This window comes from Eriocheir sinensis, chromosome 43, assembly GCF_024679095.1.
Source record: "Eriocheir sinensis breed Jianghai 21 chromosome 43, ASM2467909v1, whole genome shotgun sequence".
Lineage (NCBI taxonomy): Eukaryota > Metazoa > Arthropoda > Malacostraca > Decapoda > Varunidae > Eriocheir > Eriocheir sinensis.
In genome coordinates, this window is record NC_066551.1 from 3,172,419 (window position 1) to 3,196,531 (window position 24,113).

At 43.2% G+C, this 24,113-nt stretch overlaps 1 protein-coding gene across 1 annotated transcript in view; it reads left to right on the plus strand.

The window, feature by feature from the left end:
- The window catches only part of LOC126980201 (multiple PDZ domain protein-like), a 356,183-nt gene extending 332,436 nt beyond the window's left edge, over positions 1–23,747 (plus strand). The window contains exons 22-30 of the mRNA XM_050829835.1: positions 1,081–1,215; positions 4,228–4,248; positions 8,125–8,569; positions 14,022–14,105; positions 14,551–14,694; positions 15,080–15,205; positions 15,813–15,917; positions 22,204–22,350; positions 23,592–23,747. Coding sequence (XP_050685792.1) covers positions 1,081–1,215; positions 4,228–4,248; positions 8,125–8,569; positions 14,022–14,105; positions 14,551–14,694; positions 15,080–15,205; positions 15,813–15,917; positions 22,204–22,350; positions 23,592–23,747 — 1,363 coding nt within the window. The remainder of the gene's footprint in view (positions 1–1,080; positions 1,216–4,227; positions 4,249–8,124; positions 8,570–14,021; positions 14,106–14,550; positions 14,695–15,079; positions 15,206–15,812; positions 15,918–22,203; positions 22,351–23,591) is intronic.
- The last annotated feature ends 366 nt before the right edge of the window (positions 23,748–24,113 follow it).

A 24,113-nucleotide genomic window follows, 5' to 3' on the forward strand; every position in this document is an offset into this window, starting at 1 on the left:
AGAGAGAATTAGTATTAAGAAGCTATTGAAAGAGAAGAAAATAAAGGGAAATCGTGTAGTTTTATAAGTCTGATGATTAAAGAAAGTGCATGTGAAAGATGAATAGGAGTGTGAAAAGAGCTTTATATATGCAATAGAAGGGAAGATAATACAGAAAACTAAATAGTCTAAATCCCTGGAAATGACGCTGGAGGTAAGAAAGATTTTGACAAGACCTCTGAACCATGAACGTGAAGAAAAAAAAACTCTTATGAGAACCCATCTAATCACCCTTATGACCATCCCGGGCGAAGTGGAAAAATTTGGGCGGCTTTTCCGATACCCTACGCCCCTATCCACCCAGCAGTGAATGGGTACCAGGTGTTAATCGGGGGTTGTGTCCCGTCTCCTGGGATCTGTTCCCTTCTATAATTCCTTCCCCTTCTGTCTCTCTCCGGCATATGACCACAGATGTTGCGCCGACTAAACGAAACTTTCCAACTTTTCCTTTATGACCACTGGAAATAGTTGACGTGAGAATTGAAATCGTCTGAGAATACTGGCCTTTGAATTACTGTTCCCTCTTGTTACCTTGGGCACGGGTGAGGGAAAAGGGAAGAGGTGGGCATTTGAAACCAAGAAGGGGAAGACCAGCTGCGTAGAATAGCTTCCCAGGTTGACCATCCAGGGTTGAGTCTGCGAGTGAGTGAAGCAACGCGCCCCCTAGCGTATGCTCCCCGTTAGTTAGGTATGTATAATAGTGAGAGGGGTAATATGCCCCGTTAGTTAGGTAGTAAAAATTTAATAGTGATATGATAACTACGGAAAGGCAATGAAGGGTTTTGCTTATAATTATTAATATGCCCCGTTAGTCAGGTAGGTAGGTAGTGTAAACGCTGATATGACAACTACGGAAAGGCAATGAAGGATTTTGGTTATTTTTACTGTTAAGAAATACGGAATAGCGTGTAGGTAGTATAGGAATAGCGAGTAGCGAGCTTCTTTTATACTCTTTTTATTGCCCTTGAGCCGTGTCCTCTGATGTAAGAAAAAAAAAAAAAAAAGGGGGTCATTGGCTCACAGTGCTTCCTCCCTCCCCAGCATCTGCTTCATCCGGGGCCAGGACGCCGCCGCCTACAGGGAAGCGTCGCTGTTACACTACCGCGACGGACAGCAGCAGCAGCAACAGCAGGCGATCCAGCAGGGCCACGCGACCCAGCCCCACACCAGCCCCAGGTAAGAACGATGCCACACACACACACACACACACACACACACACACACACACACACACACGGTCGTTTCCCTGGCTGAGGTAGGGTAAAAAAATATAAACTTTAAACTTATAATCCCCCCATTAATTAAATCAGATGTGTAAAAAGTCTGCTGCCTTTAAAATTATTCTTCCCTCCGTAATCTCCTTCTGGTTCAAAGTCGTGTTAGTTAGATTTTTTTTTTTTCTCCTCCGTTTCGACATTCGGTTCGTGACGAGTTTATTTGCGGTTATGAAGCCTCAGTTTTAACCCCTTGACTGCGAATTTCCTACAGTCAGACCTCACCAAGCTACAGGAATGCAACAAAAAGTGGCTGTTACAATTCAGTGAAGAAAAATATGAAGTCCTGAACCTTGGAAGGGGATATCCAGCACACCAATACCACGTGGGAAACACTCCACTATCCACCACAGAGGCAGAGAAAGACCCGGGAGTATATGTTTCCAGGATATACCAGTGAAGACTAAATCCGTGCCAATCGCAGCGGACAGGTTAAGATGATAGGAGGCGTTCGATGGAGAAGTAACGCAAAGGACAAAGCCATTTTTTTTTCTAATTTATGCTGAGTCAGGCTACACACGGCAGGAAGAACGATAAACATGTTGGAAGGGACAATCGGCCCTCTCTTTGGTGTACAGATGGTCGCTTTTCCCTTGCAATTTGTATCTTGTTCTTCCTGGGATGTGTAGCCTACGTGGCCTGCCTTTCCCAGTGCAAACTAGAAAAAAATGGCTTTCTCCCTTATTCCTTTTTTCCTCCGAACGGCGAAAAAACTAATATATTCTTGGACCGTCTGGAAGTCATAAATTTCTGCCACTATTTTCAGGTCACTTCTGCAAATTAGTATAGAAACTTTAAAAAAAGAGCTTAGCAATGCGTACGCTGAGAACATCACCGATTATGATGAAGAGAAACAGACCAATGGATGAGGTGAGACAGGGGAGAGGTAGAAAAGCTTAGGGAGAGGAAGGGACATTGCAAATCGTTGGGGCACGACCAGAGGGAGGAGGCACACGAGACTGGAGAGCGTTTCGGGCTTCGCTCCCGCTCGTCAAGGTTTCAGTGGCCGTGTCGTGCCACGCGTGTGTCGTGAACGACCAGCCACTTGGCAGCATTACTGGACCTTGACACGCGGGCTCCACAGTTTACCTTCACCAGGTTTCCCAGGTAACTGTGCATCAGCAAGGCGGGATGAACATTTGTTTGTCTCTTCGCCTCCTGCCTGGAATCGTAGGTACAAACGATGCCGGAGTAGGTCTGGGGCATCACCGCTGCCCGCGTGGCACTCCCTGCGGGGCCTCCAGACCAAGGTAAAGAGAAGGGGTCTTTACCTTGCTCTAGACTCCCGGCTGGCCCTCGTGGGCCGCGGCATCTCAGTAACACTGTTTGTGTGTGGTTACTGGGGCAGATACGAAGGGCCTGGGGGAGTTAGTGGCTGGCGCCCTGGGAAAGTATAACCGATTTAATTTTGTAAATTAGATAATTTTGGATGGATATCACCCCCTCAGCTGTTTACTCATCGCAACGGTGCTCTGGAGGGCCAACAGCTGGTAGTCTGAAGAATAATTACCGGGGAATTTGTTCCGTTTACTTCCACACCCAGCATGGCACAACACGAAGCGGAACAGGTCAAAAGAAGAAGAAGAGCGGTTTGTTTTGTTGGCCCTCCAGAGCACGGCCCGTGCTTAAACTTGTCGATTTGTGCACGGCACCAATAGACAAATTTGACTGACTCTGGGGGGGCAGAACACCCAGCAGAAAAGTTTTTCCCTCCCCTCAATGACCCCCCACGTTAACCCCTCCACTACGGCCGGGCGATAACAGCGCCCCGCCCAGTGTCCGGTCTGGCAGCGCGCGCCAAATTTCAAACGTCGCTGCGGAATGTAACAAGTTTTAAATGCAGTTATTTACTTACTTAAGACAGGTCCCTCCTCACTAATTACTTGGACCCCTTTCACAGGCAGACCCCAAGCTGTGCCTCTAGATCACGACCAGTCTTTGGGCGAGTTCCACAGTGTCAGTGTATACAAGCACCCATATCAAGCTATACTACAATTCACAGTGGTCAGGTTGTCTACTCAGCACCTGATACTAAAGAGATATCCCACATAAAATTTGTTAACATCTCAATGAACACCAAGCACTCCTCGAAAAATCTTCATCTTTAATGTTTGGTTAGGAAGCTTATGAACCCACAACCCGAACTATGGAACTGGCCCTAAAACCAACTCCCCCTGACTGTGTAGTGTGACCGAAGGAATATTTGTCCGTTACTGTGTTTGGAGGTTGATATTAACACAGCCAGTCCTTGAATATTAAAAAAAAACAATTACTAACTGCCCCTGACTAGTGTGTGACCATAGGAATTGTTTTTGTCCCTAATTCTGTCTGGAATATAAAAAAAAGCTAGAAATACTAACTACCCCTGAGTGTGGTATGACCGGAGGATTTGTTTTTGCCCCCTTAACCCGGTAGCAGCGACGGGCCAAATTTGTGTATTTACCGCGTACCAGCGACGGGCCAAATTCTTGCATTGACATGAACCCCTTAAAATAGAGGATACATAAGCTGATCACAAATGCGTTGATACATATAATATAATGGTTTGCGTGAGTGATGATTTTTTTCTCACGAATTCGCTTAGAGGGGGTTAAGAAACATGATCCCCACAGCTACCGGGTTAATGTGTTTGGAGGTTGATATTAACACAGCCAACCCATGAACATAACACCCACTACACTCTTACCCCGTGTGACGCCTGATGTATGCTATTTTTTCAACACAATGCCATGAGTTTTTTTTTACCACATAGTCTAGTGCCAGATAGTGCCACATAGATATACCACCCACCCACTCTCCTCATGATGCACACACAGCCACAGTGCCACCCCCCCACCCCCCTCCCCCTCCCCTCCACACCTCAGCCACCCGTTACTTTATCTCATCCAGTATTTTGCTTTATTGCTGATTTCAGGATCTTCCCCAAGTACTACAGGTAAGGTGGCGGTGAGCGGCTGGTTGGCCTTCCTCCTCCTCGATCCCCTCCTCCTCCTCCTCCTCCTCCTCCTCGCAGACTGTCTTGAGAATGCTCTTTCTCTCTCGGCTTTGTGATGTTACCTTTGCCCATGATGATGCTCTTCGGTAAACTTGAGGGAAAGCTCTCGTCTCACTCCTGTGGATGAAAACATTGTTGTAATTTGATGTGTTTTGTCATTGTTCATCTCAATCTGGGGAACGCTTCCATGACAAATTACAGTGTATTTTTTTTAACCTGGTAGCAGTGACGGGCCAAATTTGTGGCTTTACCGTGTAGCAGCGACGGGCCAAATTTGTGCCATGATATAAACCCCCAAAAATAAATGATACATAATCTGATCACAAATGCTTTGATATATATTATGACATGGTTTGTGTGAGGGGTGATTTTTTCTCATTTTTCTCGCTTGGAGGGACCATTAAGAAGCATGATCCCCACAGGTTCCGGGTTAAAAGTTTGATAAGTTTTTAAGTGAATTTTTCTCATAAGTTTTCCTGTTCGTCCCACACAAATTTCACCCAACCCGACGCAACCTCTGAACAAACACTTGCGAGGCCATTGCACTCTAATCTGGGAGTTGTTTTGACTATAAATTGCTGTATTTTTCGCTAGTATATTTATAACACTGATTAAGACGTATTAGACAAGTCCGTGCTAGCTACAGGAGTGAGACGAGTGCGGCTTTGTAATAATGTTGATGTTCTTCCAGATAAAGCATTTTTTCGTACTACTTAGCCTTCAGTGGTAAAAGATAAATCTCCTTTTCTGGATGACCTGCAAACCTTCTTCCGTCACCTAAAGTTCCCGACATCTTAACATCTAATCCTAAAACTTGCAGCTCGTATCCCAAATAGCAGCTTATAACCATCATATAAGTGTCTTTTTAACTAGATGTTTTTATAAATAGTTTAAAGGTGTTCATCTCCTCTCCGTGAACACCCAGCTTGCCTTGGCGATGGATGATAGTTGTTTTAATGACGTATTTTAATGTGCGGAGAATGCCTTTGAAAAATCCTTCCTGCCTATTGTGTTTCCTCCTTCCATTGACTTCAACTCTTTCAAGAAGGACATACCAAAACACCTTGGGCTCTAAATACAGTCGTCCATCAAATAGTACGGTTTCTAATAGCTCAGTTTCGGTTTTACGTGGATTTTCATAGAAGATTTTTTTTAGGATTTTCAAATTTCCCGACAAGCAGGAAATTTGAAAATCCTAAAAAGATCTTCCAGACAATCCGTATAAAACCAAAACCAAGCTAATGGAAACTGTGCTATTTGAGGGACGGCTGTATACCTTTTCATTTTGACGAGTTTTTCTTAGCAGCAGCGGCAGCATGTGGCGGGCATCTGTTACTCTTTTCTTTAGGTTCTTGTCCGCCTTTTCCTACCATTAACAGAAGTGAACAAGTGTGATCATCCGCGCCTCCCTCCTGGCTGTTCGGTGTTGCCTTGCTTTCCTTTTTATTTACCGTATATTCAAGCTCTTTTTCCAGATTGAATGTTCATTAGTTGATCTTGTGACGAACTTTTATTCCTTTGTGCAACTCTCTGACGTGATCTTTCTCTCCCGACAACCAGGCACAGTTGGCCCCTGACTCTTGCAAGGTTTAGAGAGCCGTGATCCCAATGAGTTTTCAAGATTCATAAATAATAAACACTGCCTTCCTAAGTGCAGCGAGTCATAAGCTGCCTTTCGGAAAATACCTTTGAACCCATTTCCAGTACTACATGAAAATTCCACAAGACAGTTTTTTTCATTTCCTCTTTTTCTTTACCCTTGAGCTGTCTACTGTAAAAAGTCAGACATCACAGTAACTAAAAAAAATATACAGCATTAGAGTTTGATGCTGAGATGACTTTTATGGATAATCCCAAAATCTCTAATACTCCACAAATTTGCTAATCCTCAAGTGTCAAATCCTGGAGTGTCACGGGCCAACTGTACTTATAAAACGAAACTTTGCAAGAACTCAATTTATGATAATCTTTCCGAACAATCAAACTTCCCTACAGACTTAAAGTTCATTGGTTGTTCTTATGATCCTTTTTGCTCCTCTTTGCAACTCTCTCCCCTGGTGTGTTTCTCTCTGAGCCAATGCTTACAATATATATCCGTGTAAGAACTGCATCTATTTGCCCGTTCACAATGTGCCGACTTTAGGCTATGACAACCCAGCGAGTTTTAGCCCCCTTCACATTGTGCCGACTCAGCATCCGGCGATCATTTCTAGACCTTTTTCCAACCATGTGCGACCTTTTCACATCAACATTTCACACCCTGAGTCGCTGGATTGTCGTGGCCCAGAGTCGGCGCAGCGTGAACGGGGCCTGAGGGATAGAGTTGAGGACCTTCCTTGATATTACAGGAATCTTCGTATTTCCTTGGATTTACGTTCCACAACTCTTTAGTCCTATTATTCAAACGATAGGCTGTTTGTTGTATGTGTAGGCGACAGGAAAGGAAAAGTAGGCGAGACATGCTTCAAAAGTTCATCTTGTTTGTCGTGCAGCGTTGGTGACAGGAAAGGAGGAGTAGGTGGGACATGTTACAAAAATCCATCATTTCCTCCAGCTTTTAAAATTCATAAATAATTCCTGACTCTAATATGGGAAATAAGAGAACAGGAAAGGAGAAGTAGGTGAGACATGTTACAAAAATCCATCTTTTCCTCCAGCTTTTAAAATTCATAAATAAAAAAAACAATATAAATAGCTGAATAGATAAACAGAAATGTAGTACGGTAAAAGTCTGTTAATCTGAATTTGGTCACGTAAGTAAATTTTTGTTTTCTGCTCTTGAACAACACCCGAAACAGCAGTAAGCATGTACACAGACATTACATATTAGTCGGCTGAAAATTCCTGCCTCTGAGAATTTGGACAGTAGGAATTTTCTGCTCCCTGAAATCTTAATGAACAAACTTTTACTGTCGTAGATATAACAAGTAGACTCAATACGTCCGTCCTCGTCAAACATTACAGAACCACGTAAAGTATTAAATAGAGACAGTAGAGTGTGATTTTGGGAGCATTTCACGATATTCAAGGCACCAGGATCACTTATGAGGTGCGTGTGTGTGTGTGTGAGTGGAGTGCGTTGAGTGAGTGAGTGTGTTGGAGGGGGTAAGAGTGAGTGAGTGAGTGAGTGTGTTATGGGGGTAAAAATGAGTGAGTGTCTGTTGGGAGGGTGTAAGAGTGAGTGTGTTTGTGTTGAGGGGGGTAAAAGTGAGTGAATGAGTGTGTGTTGATGGGTAAGAGTGCATGTGTGTGTGTGTGTGTGTGTGTGTGTGTATGTGTGTGTGTGTGTGTGTGTGTGTGTGTGTGTGTGTGTGTATGTGTGTGTGTGTGTGTTTCTCCACCTCCAGGCATGTGTCGGCAGAATCATATGTGTTGCATGGTTGTTCTTCCTCCTTCAGTATGTGTTCCCTGTGCCTCCCAGATAAACAAACATCGCTGTATATAAACTAAAACTATGTTGCTGTTAACCATTAGTCTAACCATTACAGTAGGGCCGTGAAAGGTAAGAGAAGCAAACTATTAATTAAAAGGGTACATTAATTAGCAAGGAGGAAGTAAATTTTGTGTTAGCGTCATAAAGTGGGAAACACGCAAGTTGACTGTTTATACTAATTCATTTATTTTCGAAGCGATTACAACAGAATTTTTAGCTTGAAAACACGTATGCTTTTTATGGCAACTGTTAAAATTAAGCATGATCATTATTGCTATTATTACTATTGTTTATTAGCTATTATACTTAGAACGGTTATTATCATTATTAAGTGTTGTTATTATAATCCCCCACTTGCTAACCGTCTGCCGTGCTCGTTTTAGGTCTCCATACGTGCCGCGCGGGGAGAGCTCCGAGGACGAGGGTGGCGCTGAGGTGGGCGCTGACCTGACCCGCTCCATCACCGCTCCTTCCTTCATCACCCGGGACTTGAGGTCACGGGATCCTAGCCACGACGACCTCATCGGCTCGGCCACAAGCCTCCCGCAGGGCCACCAGGCAGCCGAGACCAAGGACGGACGCTCGGTGATCAACATAAAACACGCTTTGAGTGAGACGTACGTTGAGTCCTTGACCGAGGAGTCGAACATCTCATCGGTGCATATCGGTGGCGAGGACGACCGGGCTCTAGAGGACGGGGACGAAGGCCCCTTCACTATCACCTTCAAGAACGTCTCGGCCGCACCCCCAGAGTTCACCGCCAGGGTTGGGCAGGATCCCGCCGAGGCCGAGGACCACGAGGTTGTTGGGGTGCTACAAGACGACGGTGTAAGTTCTGGGAGGCCTCCTGGAGGGGACCTTTATACTTATACTAACCAGGAAAGTTTTACTAACATACACTTACTAACCGGGACTACCGAATCGTGCATCAGTGGTGAGGACGTAGTGAGTGGTGGCAGGGAGAGTGATGAGCAGGGCCTTGCGTCTCTAGACAGAAGAGAGCTGCCCGGGGAAAGCCTCCAGCAGCCATCCTCGCTCAGATTAGTTAGGTTTGCCGAATCAAAGGGAAGGAGTGAGTACAGTGAATCCTCTGACTCCAGTGCCGAGAGAAGTAGCTCGTTGTTCGTCGAGTGCGATTCAGACAGACATTCCGTTAGCGACGTTTTATCGGACGACTTAAACCCACCGAGTGCTAAGCTGGTGGTCGCTCATCTCACGGACGTTGAACATATCGTGCAGAGACGTTCCTTGGCGACCTCCAGATCCTTCGAGGAGCCCCCGCACGCCGCCGCCCCGTGCATAGAAAGACAGTACAGTGAAATCATCCCTGACGCTGTTTACCTGACGCGAGAACACCTGTACCCCAATAAGATAAGAGAACGCAATCAAATTAGAGCATCCCGTAGTGAGCCAAGTAGGATTGTTGAGAGTGAACGGTACGATAACGTCGCTGTAAATACCACTGGTCGGATATCGCCGGGGACGGAACAACCCACGCAAAGACAGACTGCGAGGAGAGACGAGGCACCGGGCGGGAGGGAAGCCAGGTCACCCACTTCTCCGAGATCGCCACACACTGCCAGCGCGACCCAGCCTCCAGAGAGCAACCACCCAACGGCCAACACCACCACCACTACCACTACCAAAGCTGCCTCTTCCATAGCAACCACAACTACAACCACCACCACTACTACTACCGTTACTGCCCTCTCCCCACCAGTTAAACCAAGCATGACTATCACACAGGTAGAAGAAAGCTGTCTTTGGAGGATAGTTGAGGCAGTAGAGTATAGACAGTGTTGCATGCACCTTCTCCTGTGACTGGTAGGGTGTGTTGTCCAGTTTGTACGCAGTGACTTCCAATTAGTACGTGCATGAGGATAAAACGCTACTGTGGGAAATTGAATCAAGGTGTGAAAATAAAATAGCAGCGTCAATATTAAAGTTTCATGTTCAGGCTTTGTTTTGATGAAATAATTTTTATACCACAGCTGAGTTCAGTTTCATCAGTCTTTTTTTGAAATCGAGTTGTAAAAATAAAATGTTAGCTACTTTCAACATTAAAGTTTCGTGATCAGTCGTTCATTTGATGATTATAATGTTTTATCATATGGCAGCTCAAATTTCCACAGTATATAATTTATTGCTGCCTTTAATAATCAGAATTTGAGGCATGAAAATAAAACAGCCACTTTCATTGTTTAATTTTTATGATCTGTCTTTGTTTTGACGATTTCATTTTTATACCATAACACAACTTGATTTCCCACAGTACTTTTTTTTGCCAAGTCTTTCTCCCATAACCTCCCTTTCCATACCTCATGCCCCTTCTCTCCTTCCCTCCCTTCACCCTTTTAACAAATGGAACACTAAGCAACTTGTCCTTTGCATCAGCCACTTTCAAGAGCGAGGACATGCTATGAAGGGGAGATAAACTTATGAGGAATAGTCTCCATTTGTTCGCTCCTCCTCTTCCTCCTCCTCTTCCTCTTCCTCCTCCTTCTCCTCCTCTGCCTCCCATGAGAGTATTTTGCCAATGAGTTGAGTTAATTAGATTGGTTCATACAAATTGACGAACACACCCTACCATCTTTGCTTGTATTTACAGACATCAAGAGCACATTATTATTTTTTTTCTTTATTCATGACTTAATGTATAAGTCAGCTGCATATTTCAGTGCTTTTAAACACTACTTAGATAGCCTGTGTAAGTCATCTTTAATGAAGCGATATTGCCGCTGTAAGCCATGCATATTAGGAGGAGTCACATGCATTGATGGATTTGTTTTTTTGTTTATGTACGTTTATGTTTATTTGCATGTATGTTGATGTTTGTGTGTATGGATGAGTAAACCCTACAAGTGCTTGGCATACTCTCATAGTGGGCTACTGATGTACTGCCCCGAGATGTTGATGAAGACTAAAACTAAAGGTAAAAGAGTTCAGATATGCACCTGAACAAAAGCAATTGGACTCTCTACTCCACATTGTCCTGGAATCGAACGGAGGTCAATGCAAAGCAAATCACAACCCATCACTTTCACTTTCCTTCTCTTCGCTACAGACGTCCAGGTGTTTGCTCGTTTTTTGATGTTTTTGTTTATGTCATTTCTTTTTTTGTTTTCGTACTTTGCTTTTTCATCTAATTGTCAACCGTGTGATTTTCTTTTTTGTTGGTTAGGCCTCCAAATTCTGTAAGCTGTGGGACACCCTTTGGCATGATGCTAAAGTGTCTGCCTTGTATATTGAGGACCCAGGTTCGAATCTTGGGAAAGTAGTTGGGAAATATATTTACCCTCATGAAGAGTTTAATTCCTCATGTGCTTCAACAAAAAGAAATACCATCTTGGCCCAGAGGGATAGGCAAAAGAATCTGATACGACACCAGTTTCTTCCATCTACTTATAGAGAGACGTGTGGATGGCTGTCTGCAATGTGGTTTAGTGATGTCTTAACATATGTGTCTGCATGTGTGTGTGAGTGAGTGGCAGCATGTCTCATTTTATGCAGTGTTTACGTCTTTAGTTGTTTCTCTTTTGTTTTTTTTTTACAGCAAAGGAGACAGCTCAAGGGCACAAAAAAGTAAACATTAATAAAAAAAAAAGCCCGCTACTCGCTGCTCCTAAAAAGAATTGTTGTTGTTAGCTTGTATTTGTGATATAATTTTGTGTTTATGATATAATTTTGTGTATTTGATACATAACACCATAGGATATCCAGGAAGTTGGAGTGACAGAGAGAGATACAGAAGACAGAGAGAGGTAGCGTTAGTTGATCCTCTGTAGCGACCCCTAACAAGGACAAACCAAAAGAAGAAAATATGAGTTTAAATTAGGATATGAAGTTTTGTGTTGTTATTCAATTATTTATTAAGTTTCTAAATTTTTTGCAGTATCTGTAGATGTAATAGTGCATGGCCTTCACAATTACATATGGAGTTAAGATGGATGGAATAATTAGTGTATTGTGCAAATTATAGCCTAACTATATGTATTGTGTGAGTTAAGAAATTTACTTGCCTCAGCATGTTGGAGGAGGAGGCGAGATGAGAGAATTCAAGTTTCAAACAGTTAAGGAATTAGACGAAGTGAAGTGAATAGAATGTGTGTTGAAAGTGATAAGATTGGATATAGATTTTTGGTGTGACTGGAAATGATGAGAAAGGAACAGGAAGGGGACGAAATAAAGAGAATTTAAGTTCCTAGCATGTTTAGGGAATCAGACCAAGCGAAGTGAATTGGATTAGTGTTTACTGTAGCTGGAAATAGTGAGGAATAGGCTGGAAACTAGTATTCATGGTGAGGTGGGACAAGGAGTTTGTTTGATGAGAGAAAAGGAGATTAAAGGAAGAGGAAGAGGAATAAAGGAAGGTGGACAAGGAGTTAACATGATCTAGTGTTATGTGAAGCTTATTTGGTCACCCTGAAATAATGAAAGAAAGAAATAATAGAAGAACGAAGAGTTTAGAAAAAGACAATAATAGATCTTGGAATGATTGAGGGAAAGGAAGGTGAAGGAGTAAAACAAGCTAGGATACTGTATGGACATTAGAAAATAAGATACCTGTCCTGTTGTGTGCAATCAGAATGGATACCTGTGACTCATAGTGAAGCCAAATTATCAAGTCTGTTTGGGCGAGCAGGGCCTTTCCTCCTCTCTGCCCTGCCACACAGTCCCAACACCTATCTCCTCCTCTCATATGTATTCTATAGGTAACATATGAGAGGAAAAAAACAGGTGTTGGGACTGTGTGGCGGGGCAGAGGGGAGGAAATGGACCCGCAGGAGGCAACACCAAAATGGACTCGACAATTTGGTTTCACTTTAGGTTTTTCAAATATCACCTTAACTCTTAATGTGCATGTACAGTACCTTAGTGTTATAAATAAGTGTCCACATGAGTTGAGGCCAAGTACACATTTCTTGTGGTGTAGTTTTGGGTACCTACAGTAAACTTGATGCACAAATTTGAGGTATTGACCCGGTAGCAGCGGGGATCGTGTTTCTTAATGGTCCCTACGAGTGAGAAAAATAAGAAAAAAATCATCACTCACACAAACCATTTCAAAGTATATGTATCAAAGCATTTGTGATCAGTTTATGCATCATCTATTTTAAGGGGTTTGTATCATGGCAGAAATTTGCCCCGTCGCTGCTACACGGTAAAGCCACAAATTTGGCCCGTCGCTGCTACCGGGTTAAGAGGGCAGTGTAAGTTAACTAAATGTGGATAAAGTCTACTGGAAAAGGATCTCATCAAGACTACATTTTCTGAAAGTTTAAATTATTATGATGGTCACGGCAGTCATTTGAAGTGCTGCTTGTGAACTCCTCTCACCATGATATAAGTACAGCAAGCATTGAAGACGAGCATATCAGAGTTCACCATGATGCAAAAGTCCTGCAAGATTGAAGAAAAGTGCGTCAGAGTTTACGCGGTGAAAGTAAAGTGTTCTTGCCTCGCGTGAATGTTCGTTATCTTACTCTTCCATGAGTGAAGTGTATGCCGAGCTACATAAGTGCCTCGTCCCATGTTAACTGTAGTGAATTTACATCCATACTGATTTGCATGTTATTTTTTATTCATTTTTACTAGTGAGCTGCCTTATTTTATTAGCTTGCCAATATACTAGGCTGCTAATGTACTTTTATACTCTTTAATGCCTTGTATATTTGCTTGTGTAATTTATGCATGATGTGCTATATGAATTTCTACATTACTGTCATTACTACTGTTGTTAATACATCAATGGGTATATCCCTCAATTTCTCTCCACCATTTCAGTTAATGCTCACCAGGAAAAGAAATACTACCCAGGACAATTCAGCTGAGGCATACAAATAAAATAAAATCAGAATAATGTTTAACCCGGTAGCAGCGGGGATCATGTTTCTTAATGGTCCCTCTGAGCGAGAAAAATTAGATAAAATCACCCCTCACATAAACTATTTCATAATATATATCAAAGCACTTGTGATCAGTTTATGTATCATCTATTTTTGGGGGTTTATATCATGGCACAAATTTGGCCCGTCACTGCTACACGGTAAAGCCACAAATTTGGCACATCGCTGCTACCGGGTTAATAACAACAGTTTTCACAATAAATCTTGATAATTTAACTTAATTTGACAGTACGTACAGTTTGAGTTGTACACCTCACCTCAGTTTTCTAGGATAGCTTTTTTTCCGAAGATGAGTAACAGTTAAAATGGTGTATACAATTAATGGACCTGTTGTAAGTGCTTCCCTAATGCCGTGACCTGACCTCCCCCCACAGGACCTCACTACCTCAGAGGCACGCTCCAACTCCTCTAGCCCCATGCTGGATGGAAAGCACTGGGGCCCCGAGCGCACGGTGGAGGTGAGTCTCACGCGGGGAAGGTTTGTCCAAAGCTGCCGTTTCTTCTTGCACTTTGTCACTTAATTCTTTTTTTTTTGTAGGAGTAAGACTCAGTAGGCTTTTTTTAACTTTTTGTCCCTTCTCTTAGCTAGGCTTTTTTACTTTTTGTCCCTTCTCTTTGCCCTTGAGCTGCTTCCGTTACTGTTAAAAAAAACTATCTTACTACTTATTAAAAACTTCTGCCATAGATTAGACTTGGAACTCAGATTCAACGGTTTTATTAATATTTTTTACAACATATTACTATGATCGTATATGCTTAAAACATTACACATGCACCAACAAACAGGAAAAACACATTGGAGATTAGGGTTTCTATATACTTTGACATGTTATACTCAGTGAATTGTTTCTGTATATACTGCGCCAGGTAGAAAACAATCAAACAATCAATCCATCACTTCAGGTGCGTCGAGATGAGAAGAACTCCCTCGGCATCTCCATCGTGGGGGGCAAGGTGGACCTCAGCTGGTCTGGCTCCTCTGTCACTGGAATATTCATCAAAAATGTGCTTCCTGATTCTCCAGCGGGCAAGAGTGGGCTTCTCAAGGTGAGGGTGTACCTTGTGTCCTGAATTTCTAACAAGTGATGGGAGCTGTGTGCCACTATTTTGATTTATTTATATATTTTTTTATTACATCAAAGGAGACGGCTCAAGGGCAACAAAAAGTGCAAAAAAATAAAAAAAAGCACACCACTCGCCGCTCCCATAATAGAGAAAAGTAAAGAGTAGCTGAAAGAGAGGTCAATTTTGGGTGGAGAGGTGTCTTGATTTCCTCTTGTTAGGTGTTTTTATCTTGTATCTTGTCAGTGAATGTCCTGTTTGGAGGTCTTTTGGTAAGAAAGTCTTTTAACCTGGTAGCTGCAGAGTGGCCGAAGAGAGGTCAGTTTCAGGTGGAGAGGCGTCTTGATAACCATAATGTTTGCCCCAACAGACTGGTGACCGCATCCTGGAGGTTGAAGGCACTGACCTGCGGGGAGCAACGCACGAGAAGGCAGTGGAGGTGATCAAGAAGACTGGCAACCCCGTGACCTTCATGGTGCAGAGCCTGGTGCAGTGGGTGAGTCGGCCATGCCTCCCCGTTCAACCCAAGAAGCTGTTAAACGTTAAACTGTCTATACATATTTGATCCTCGTATTTTTTTTCTTCATTTCATTTGTTGCCTTTTTTACGTTTTTTCTTTTTTTTCTTTTAAACGTTAATGAATGATATATATTTGATTCTCTTCTTTTACATTTCATTTTTATTTAGTTTCCTTACTTTTTTTATTACTTATTTTCTTATACTCATTTCTTTTTTCTGCCGAATGTCAATAAATGTTCTATATATTTGATTCTCTTTTATCTCAGCATTTTTGGTTTTATTTGTTTCTCTTTTTGATGATTTGTTTTCTTGTTTTTCTTGATATAATATGTTGATTATTTTTATAGGAATGATCCATGAATAGTTTTTTGCTAATTTTTATATATATGATTCTCTTTCACTTCAGCATTTTTGGTTTTATTTATTTCTCTTTTTGATGATTTGTTTTCTTGTTTATCTTTATATAATATGTTGATTATTTTTATAGGAACGATCCATGAATAGTTTTTGCTAATTTCTGGAAACTAATATCTGAGCGTTGTATTTAAATCCTGAACCTGCATTGATGTCCTCTTTATTCATAGACGCCGGGGAACTCGGCTCCGGGCTCAAGGGACGTCAGCCGCCTCGGGACCCGGTACCCGACCTCCATCACCCCCGCCAGGACACCCACGCCAGAACTCATCCAGGTAAGCCCCTCGACCCCCACCCCCGTAGGCACCCCCTTACACCCATGCCACAAGTTGCCGAATTGTCGTACTCAGAGCATAGTATTTACCGGTTTCTGACGCCTAACTATTGCCAAGAAACATCAGGATCTAACTCTTTTAACGATAACTATAAATGAGTTTCGTTGTTGGAGCCCAGAAGACAGTTTTGGGGTAGGAAGTTGCAATCTATGCCGTGGTCCTTCTTGCAGCCGAGCTTAAGCATATTTCTGAGGCGCGAGGCACTCCGTCATGCCCCCTAGCAGACGACGCGGCCTTCTTGATCTCGGGAAATATAAGCGGCTGAGTACGACAGTCTGGCAGCGTCGCCCATGCCTCATCTAACATGCAGTATATGACCCCAGCCGAATGTGACCTCCAAGCATAGGTCACATTGGCTGGGGCATGCAGGGTTTCCTATCAGCTACATACATTTCGAGGTGCTTTTGTGTGTGGTGATGTTCATTCATACTCTTAGGGAGGTGTTTGATTCTCTTGAGTAAGTGTGACAGGCTGGACAGGTCCCTCAGGATGTCACCACTGCTCTGCTAGGGACAAGCCACTACCTCATGACCCTCTGGCAGGCAGCAGCTGATTTGGACACTCCTTCCACTGTGCCGTCTTACCCTGTGTGATCATCTCCCTTTGCCGGCACCTCCAGAGTCGTGCCTCACCATAGCTCATGCCTTCACCACCACCACCACCACCACCACCTCTATGTCTCCCTCACCCCAAGCCACCATCACCCTCACCACCTTTACTGTGTACTTCTCCCTTTATAACTCTCTCTGGTGTCAAGGTTCCACCCCCCACACAGTAGCTGCAGCTTTCACATTGCCCCTCCAGGCGAGAACTCCACTCAGCGAGGTCGGCTCAGAGCGTCACTTACCAAGGCGCGCAGGAAGACCCGGGCGCCCCCAGGATTCAAGAGCCCCCGAGGCACCGTCAATACCGGAGACCTCCACCCCAATCCATGACTCGTGTGAGCCCGTGAGGTTTGTGCCGGAGTCCCCGATACCCGAACCCGACGACCCCGATGCGCTGGTCAATCCCTACTATTACTATGCCCGTGCTGCGCTGGCCCACTGGCACGTACGAGCCCAGAGAACTAAGGAAACGCCGCCAGTGATCGAGGACGATGGGGACAGTAGTGACCAGGAAAATAGTACAAGCAGTAGCAGTGGTAGCACAGCGAGCAGAAGAATATTACAGTTAAAACATTTCTGTCCCACTTACGGTGTCCCGAGAACGAGGCCGAACGGGTCGAAAATGGACACCCCGCCCTCGGACACGCCCCTCATGGACACGCCCCCTTCTGATGGTCCCCTTGTGGAGGAATCATTGCTGGAAGAGCTACGACCTGAACCTCACCTGCCTGACTCGCCCAAGGACATGCCCAGCCTACCTAGTGATTCTTTTCTGATGGAGCTGTCCTGTGACCCCATACTAATAGAATGTGAGGAAATTGAAACTGTGAGAACTTACCCCCAAACCAATGGACTCGTCTTCGACTCCTCTGTACAAAGTGAACCTTACCGGGACGACTCCGAGCTTAGTACGACGCAGTGTAAAACCATAAAGTACGATGTGGATTTTGAAACCAACATTACACAGACCAAAATTTTGCTGGAAAACCTCCCCATTCAGTCCCCCATTGAACCCGAAGTAGACGAGTATGCCTATGACTGGAGAAAGGACCCACACCTGTATCAGGGCTGGTGGTGTGTGGGGGGCACTGTCAGCGAGCACTTGGCGGCGCAAGTCCCCACGCAGCCGGTCTCCCCTTACGACAGCCCTGCCCTCTCACCCACCCATACGCCCACCATCGAGCAGGTGAGGCAGCCAGCCAGCATTCCATAAAGTCGTGCCTCTGTACTTAGGCCCTTTTAGATATCCCAGGTCTCCACTTTTGGGGCCGGAGGATATTGGGCACAGCATGAAGCTCATGTATGACACTGCCCACGTTCACCTTTCCTCTATAGCGTGCACATCATTACTGCCTCCACTCTACTCCTCTGGAACCCAACAGTGATTGCTTCCTAACCAGCTCTGTTGAGATTGTCCATAAGCTCTGAGTCCCCATCTTCCTTAGCTAAACCTTGCCTCTGTGTGCCACAACTTATACCTGACTCTCCTCCACACACCCATCAAACTCCTCCTCCTCCTCCTCCTCCTCCTCCTCCTCCGTCTCCTCCCTGGCCCTGCTTCCTCTTCTCTGCATGACCTCGTTTCCTTCTCAAGCTGACTCATGACCAAGAGTGCACTAGAATGGTTTTCATAGATTTATTAGAGAACATAGTTTAGTGATCTCTTGTTATGACTGCATGGAGAGGCCAGCAGCAAGTAGTCCCCTGAGGAGTTCCGCCAACCCCCTCAACCATCGGAACACTCTGCCTTCTGTCAGTCAGCGCCGCTCCTGGCGTGAGCTCCACCCCCTGCACACAGGCCTTGGCCACCAGGCTGTGCACACCAGTCCATCCACCACCCACAGCAGGAACACAACTACTCTGGGAAATACAGTTGACAGTGATTCAGTTTTCTGCCTCAGCTCAATTTCCAGAGTTGTTTTACTCCTGCTGTGAGTACTAATTGGAGTGTTGTGTACAGATTAGTGAACAAACCTAAACACCCAACACACCCATGACTAAAACGCTTGGCATTCCCCCGGAGGGAGTCTGCTGACAGGTAGATGGTAAGGCACACTGAGCTGATGTAACCAGACACCGTGTAGGCGGCGGGAGGGAGGGAGCCGGCCGGGGCCACAACAGGTTTGGGTGGAGTCGTGTGGCAGCGGTGACACGTGTGGCTGTTGCCATCGCCAGGCCTCATGATAACTGTTGTTCACCTGTTTATGCTTTCATGGTGATGATTATGTTGTTTTATCTCCATTATAATTCATAAAAAATATATACCTACATGATATATACTATCACATATATACCCCATAGACTGCATTTCCAACACACACCACAAGTTACAGTACTAGACCAACACCTCTCCCCATTGTGCAGTGTAAGCATTGCTTGTGTAATAGTTACATAAATAATATAATCCTAAAAACCCTTAGTCTTTGTTTTGATACAAAATTAAAACTTTAAGAACTGGAATTATTCACAAAAATGATATCTGTTGGGTAGTCTTATAATGGTTGATGGAAACTTGAGGGAGCTCAGTGTTGTGAAGCATCAAGACTCTGAGCCAGCCCAGTGAGTGTGTGGGTGTGTGCATGTGTGGTCCTTAGGGCGGCGGTGTGCCTCACAGGCTTGGTCCCTACTCATGCTAGTGACTGGGTGCAGGAAGTGACTCACCAATACATTCTGTCATGGACCGACCAAAGTAGACTCACCATTATGAGACGTTCCTTTCGAGATTGGCTGATCATTTTGGGGGGTCACCGAGTTGCAAAATTCCTGAAAAGTGTAAGTATGTTTTTACTTTTCTTTTTCAACCTTATGGCAACTAGAGAGGATGCTGCCAGTACACTGTTTAGCACTCTGCCACGGGAAGATGAACAGGATTGCACATTAACTGTTCCTCATACATCACTTATACATGCAGAAAACACGTGACAGTGTTGCTAAGACTGTCAAGTTATAACCATCATGGGTTGTTATATGGAAACACCAACAGTGAGCTACATTTTAAAAGTTTTCATTTACTCCTGACATTGTACCACACACAAACTACTACTATTCTTAAATCTGCTCAAAGAGATTAGTAATGAAAGTTTGTGGTCAGTGGTTAAGCCTTTACAGTCATTGAGAAGGTGCTGGAGCGATGCTGGGGTTACATTGTGACTCCCAGAGGACAGAACACTTTCCCTGAGCTGGTTGGTGGCACAGAGGGGGAGGCTGTGGTGCTGAGGGAGGGTTGTGCGGGCACCCGGCATGGCTCAACACTGTACAGATCCCCGGCGGCGTAGTGGTTGAAAGTCTCAGGATTGCTTTTTACACCTCCCTCGAAAGAGATGTTATTTTGCCGTTATTTTGGATTGCCGTTCTTTTTATATTTTTCCTAATAACTGATTTGCTTGCCTTAAAGTTTGCATTAATTTTCTGCCATGTTCTTTGATTTTTATTTTTTATTTTTGTAACAGTTAAGGAATAAACTCTGGTATGCAGCCTGATTAAATGATTGAACTCTTTTGGTTCTGAATGTCTTGAGAATAGATAGATGATATTTTGGCAAGAGACCCATTGTATATTTTAATCACCCAAAGAAATTGTACCATAGTAATTTTGAAGTCATTATACAAGGACATATTTTTATTCTGTGGCATTGTTTTTTGATATGATTTATATGTTGTACACTCATTGTTTTTTACGAAATATACTTTTTTGTGTTGCAAGAGATGTATCACTTGACTGTTTTGACCATTTTTTCATCGGCATATTTTTTCCTCACTCTGTTTTGTTGTTGCGGAAATTTTTTGAAGTGTTTATTACTACATTCCGTGAAACATGTTTATATGATTGTTATGTCTCCCCACTTCCTTTTTTTCCATGTCCTCTCTTTCCACATTAATTACCACTCATATTTTTCCCTAACCAAATCAATGTTTTCATCTGTTTATGTATTTTCCATTTTTTTGTTTATTTCAGACTTCTCAACCATTATATTTTCCTAATTACTCCATAATCACTAAATTTACTTATTCCTCATTTGCTGTTATAACGATTTTTTATTTTTACGTATTATTATTATTTTTAGATTAAGTTTTACCACAGTACATGAACACCAATGCATTTTTGTCACAAGTTTAATAATTTCTCCTATACAAAAGAGTGTTAGTTAAAGAGGAATGTGTCGGTAAGAGATATAAGTGCATCGTAACATCACATAACTTATTTGGATGGGCAGGACATAATCACGTCTCCTCCCGAAATTGACCTCTCATTTGGCTGCTCATAAATTTTGTCTCTAGGAACAACGATTAGCGGGCTTTTTATTTTTTACTTTTTACACCTTTTTTTATGTTGCCCTTGGGTGGTTTCTTTAGCTGTAAAAAAATAAATAAAAGACACCATTCCAGTTTTTACAAGTACCATACGTCATTAACTAAGCTGCAACAAATATTTCAGTTGAGGTTTAAAAATGGAATATCACAATCTCATGGTAAAAAAACTACACCATTCCACCCATGACAAGCAGCATACAGCATTAAATAAGCTTCATATATTTCAGTTGAGGTTTAAAAATGGAATATCACACTCTTATGGTTAAAAAAAAAAAAAAAAACATTCCAGCCATGACAAGCAGGATACAGCATTAAATAAGCTTCATGTATTTCAGTTGAGGTTTAAAAATGGAATATCACAATCTCATGGTAGTTAAAATCTATTCATCTGGATTTCACAAACCTAAAAATTGCAGTGATACTTTACATAAAAAAGAAACTCGGTATTTGAAAGGAAAGAAAATATAACCCTGGAATAACGATGGAAAGAAACTATAATCCTGAAATAGTGATTGACGTAAGATTTAAAAGACTTATGACGTACTTTTTGCATATTTGTCCCAGCCCAATTTTCCTTTTATTACCACATAGTTAAAAATATCGTGTTCAGCTCGTTACGGAATATTATGAAGGAGAACCACTAATTGCAAGGGTGAAAATTGTATAGTAATTGTAATTGTGTTGGTTCCATAATGGTAGTCAGTGCTTGATTCATTACCCAGGAGAATGACATTATATTCAGTACTAGTCTACTCGCTACTCCTCGCTACTCTTTACTTATATCTTTTATAGGAGCGGCGAGTAGCGGGCTTTTTTTAATTTTTTTTATTATTATTATTATTGCCTTTGAGCCGTGTCCTCTGATGTAAAAAGACAAAATAAATAAATAAATAAAATATCGGTGACGTTGAAATTGATAAAACACACGTTAGGATACTCTTTTTATTGCCCTTGGGTCGTGTCCTCTGACGTAAAAAAAATAAAAAATAAAAAATATCAGTGACGTTGAAATTGATAAAACACACGTTAGGATGGATACGAATGCCTTGGTGTGTCATGCATTTTTTATTAGTTGTACCCTGGAGCTGCTTCCTTTACCCTAGCAAAAAGCAGCAGCATATCATGAGCATTTTCTTATACATGTTTTCGTTTGGCCTTTAGTCTCCCTCCTTTAGTACCATAAAAGAAAACTATTACGACTTTAACCTAAATGCCTTGGTGTGTCATGGATAGAATCCTCTTGTTCCTATGCGCCGTTCCTGCCATGCCGTCACCTAACGCACTCTCCGTCCCTTCCCTGTCGCACCCCAGCCCGGCCTGTCCGACATCAAGAAGCAGGAGATTCAAGCCAACCTCAAGAAGCCGTTTAACCGCCGCCAGACCACCGAGGACTCCGAGGATGATATTGACGATGTCCACCAGCAGCAGGGACGCATCGAGACCAAGCAGGGAGTGGAGGTGAGGAAGGAGGGGGCAGATAAGGACTTTGATTAGGTTAACCCGGTAGCAGTGATGGGCCATATTTGTGGCTTTACCTTGCACCAGCGACGGGCCAAATTTTTGCCATGATATACACCCCCCAAAAGTAGATGATGCATAAACTGATCACAAATGCGTTGATATATATTATGAAATGGTTTGCGTGAGTGATGATTTTTTCTCATTTTTCTCGCTTAGAGGGACCATTAAGAAACATGGTCCCCGCAGCTACTGGGTTAAGTCAAATCCTTTCTTTTTTCCATTCCTTATCCAATCCTAGGCAGTGATTTCCATCCCTTTTAATTAATTCCATACTGCATCCTGTCACTCAACAAAATAAGTCAGTAACTCTAATTGATTTTTTTTACCCCTTTATACCCCATCCTGTCGACCCAACATAAGTCCATAATCCTAGTCCATTCTTTACCCCTTCATACCCCATCATATCGCCCAGCAAAGTACCAGTCAGTAATTCTAATCCATTTATTTATTTATATATTTATTTATTTTTTCTCTCTTTACCCCGTCACCCGTTATCATTCCTTATTCTGCCACCCAAAATCATCCATCTTTAACCTCTGTCCCTTTTTTTATTCATTGCTCAGTCACCCGTCACCGTTTCCTTATCCTACCACCCCCCAAAATCACCCGTCCTTAACCTCCATCCCCTATTTCATTTACCCTTTCACCCGTCTCCATTCCCTTATCCTACCACCCCCAAAAATCACCCGTCCTTAACCTCCATCCCCTATCTCACTTACCCTTTCACCCGTCTCCATTCCCTTATCCTACCACCCCCAAAAATCACCCGTCCTTAACCTCCATCCCCTATTTCATTTACCCTTTCACCCGTCTCCATTCCCTTATCCTACCACCCCCAAAATCACCCGTCCTTAACCTCCATCCCCGATTTCATTTACCCTTTCACCCGTCTCCATTCCCTTATCCTACCACCCCCAAAATCACCCGTCCTTAACCTCCATCCCCTATTTCATTTACCCTTTCACCCGTCTCCATTCCCTTATCCTACCACCCCCAAAAATCACCCGTCCTTAACCTCCATCCCCTATTTCATTTACCCTTTCACCCGTCTCCATTCCCTTATCCTACCACCCCCCAAAATCACCCATCCTTAACCTCCGATCCCTTTTTTCTTTTCCGTTCCCCCCAAAATTATCCGTCCTTAACCTCCATCCCCTTTTTTTCCCGATTCTCCCCAGATTGACCGAGCTAGTGCCGGAGCCCTCAGGAGAAACAAGGCCGACCGAGCCAATGACCCCGAGGAGGAGGACGAGTTCGGCTACACCAACAGTGAGTACCCGGTGTGTTTCCCTCGGCAGGGGGGTGATGGGACGGCAGGGAGGTGGTGGTGGTAGGGGTGGAAGGGGTAGGGTGGGTTGGCGTTCCCTTTTTACGTCACAGTAGTTGTTTTGCTGTGAATGCATACCCTAGTCAGTCAGTCAGTAAGTCAATTGGTCAGTCAGTCAGTCAATTAGTCAGTCAGTCAGTCAATCCCTTGTTAGAGTATATGAGAGTTCAGGGACGTCAGGCATTCTTATGAAGACTTTTTTTTTATTATTATTATTATTATTATTATTATTATTATTATTATTCAGTAATCTTATTTTCTTTTATTAATCCAAGATTTGTAGAGGCTTAAAAATACGAAGGTTTTGTGTCAGGTATAATTTTCAAAGGTGCATTTATTTCAAGCACATATTGTCAGACTTTATTTCCTTATT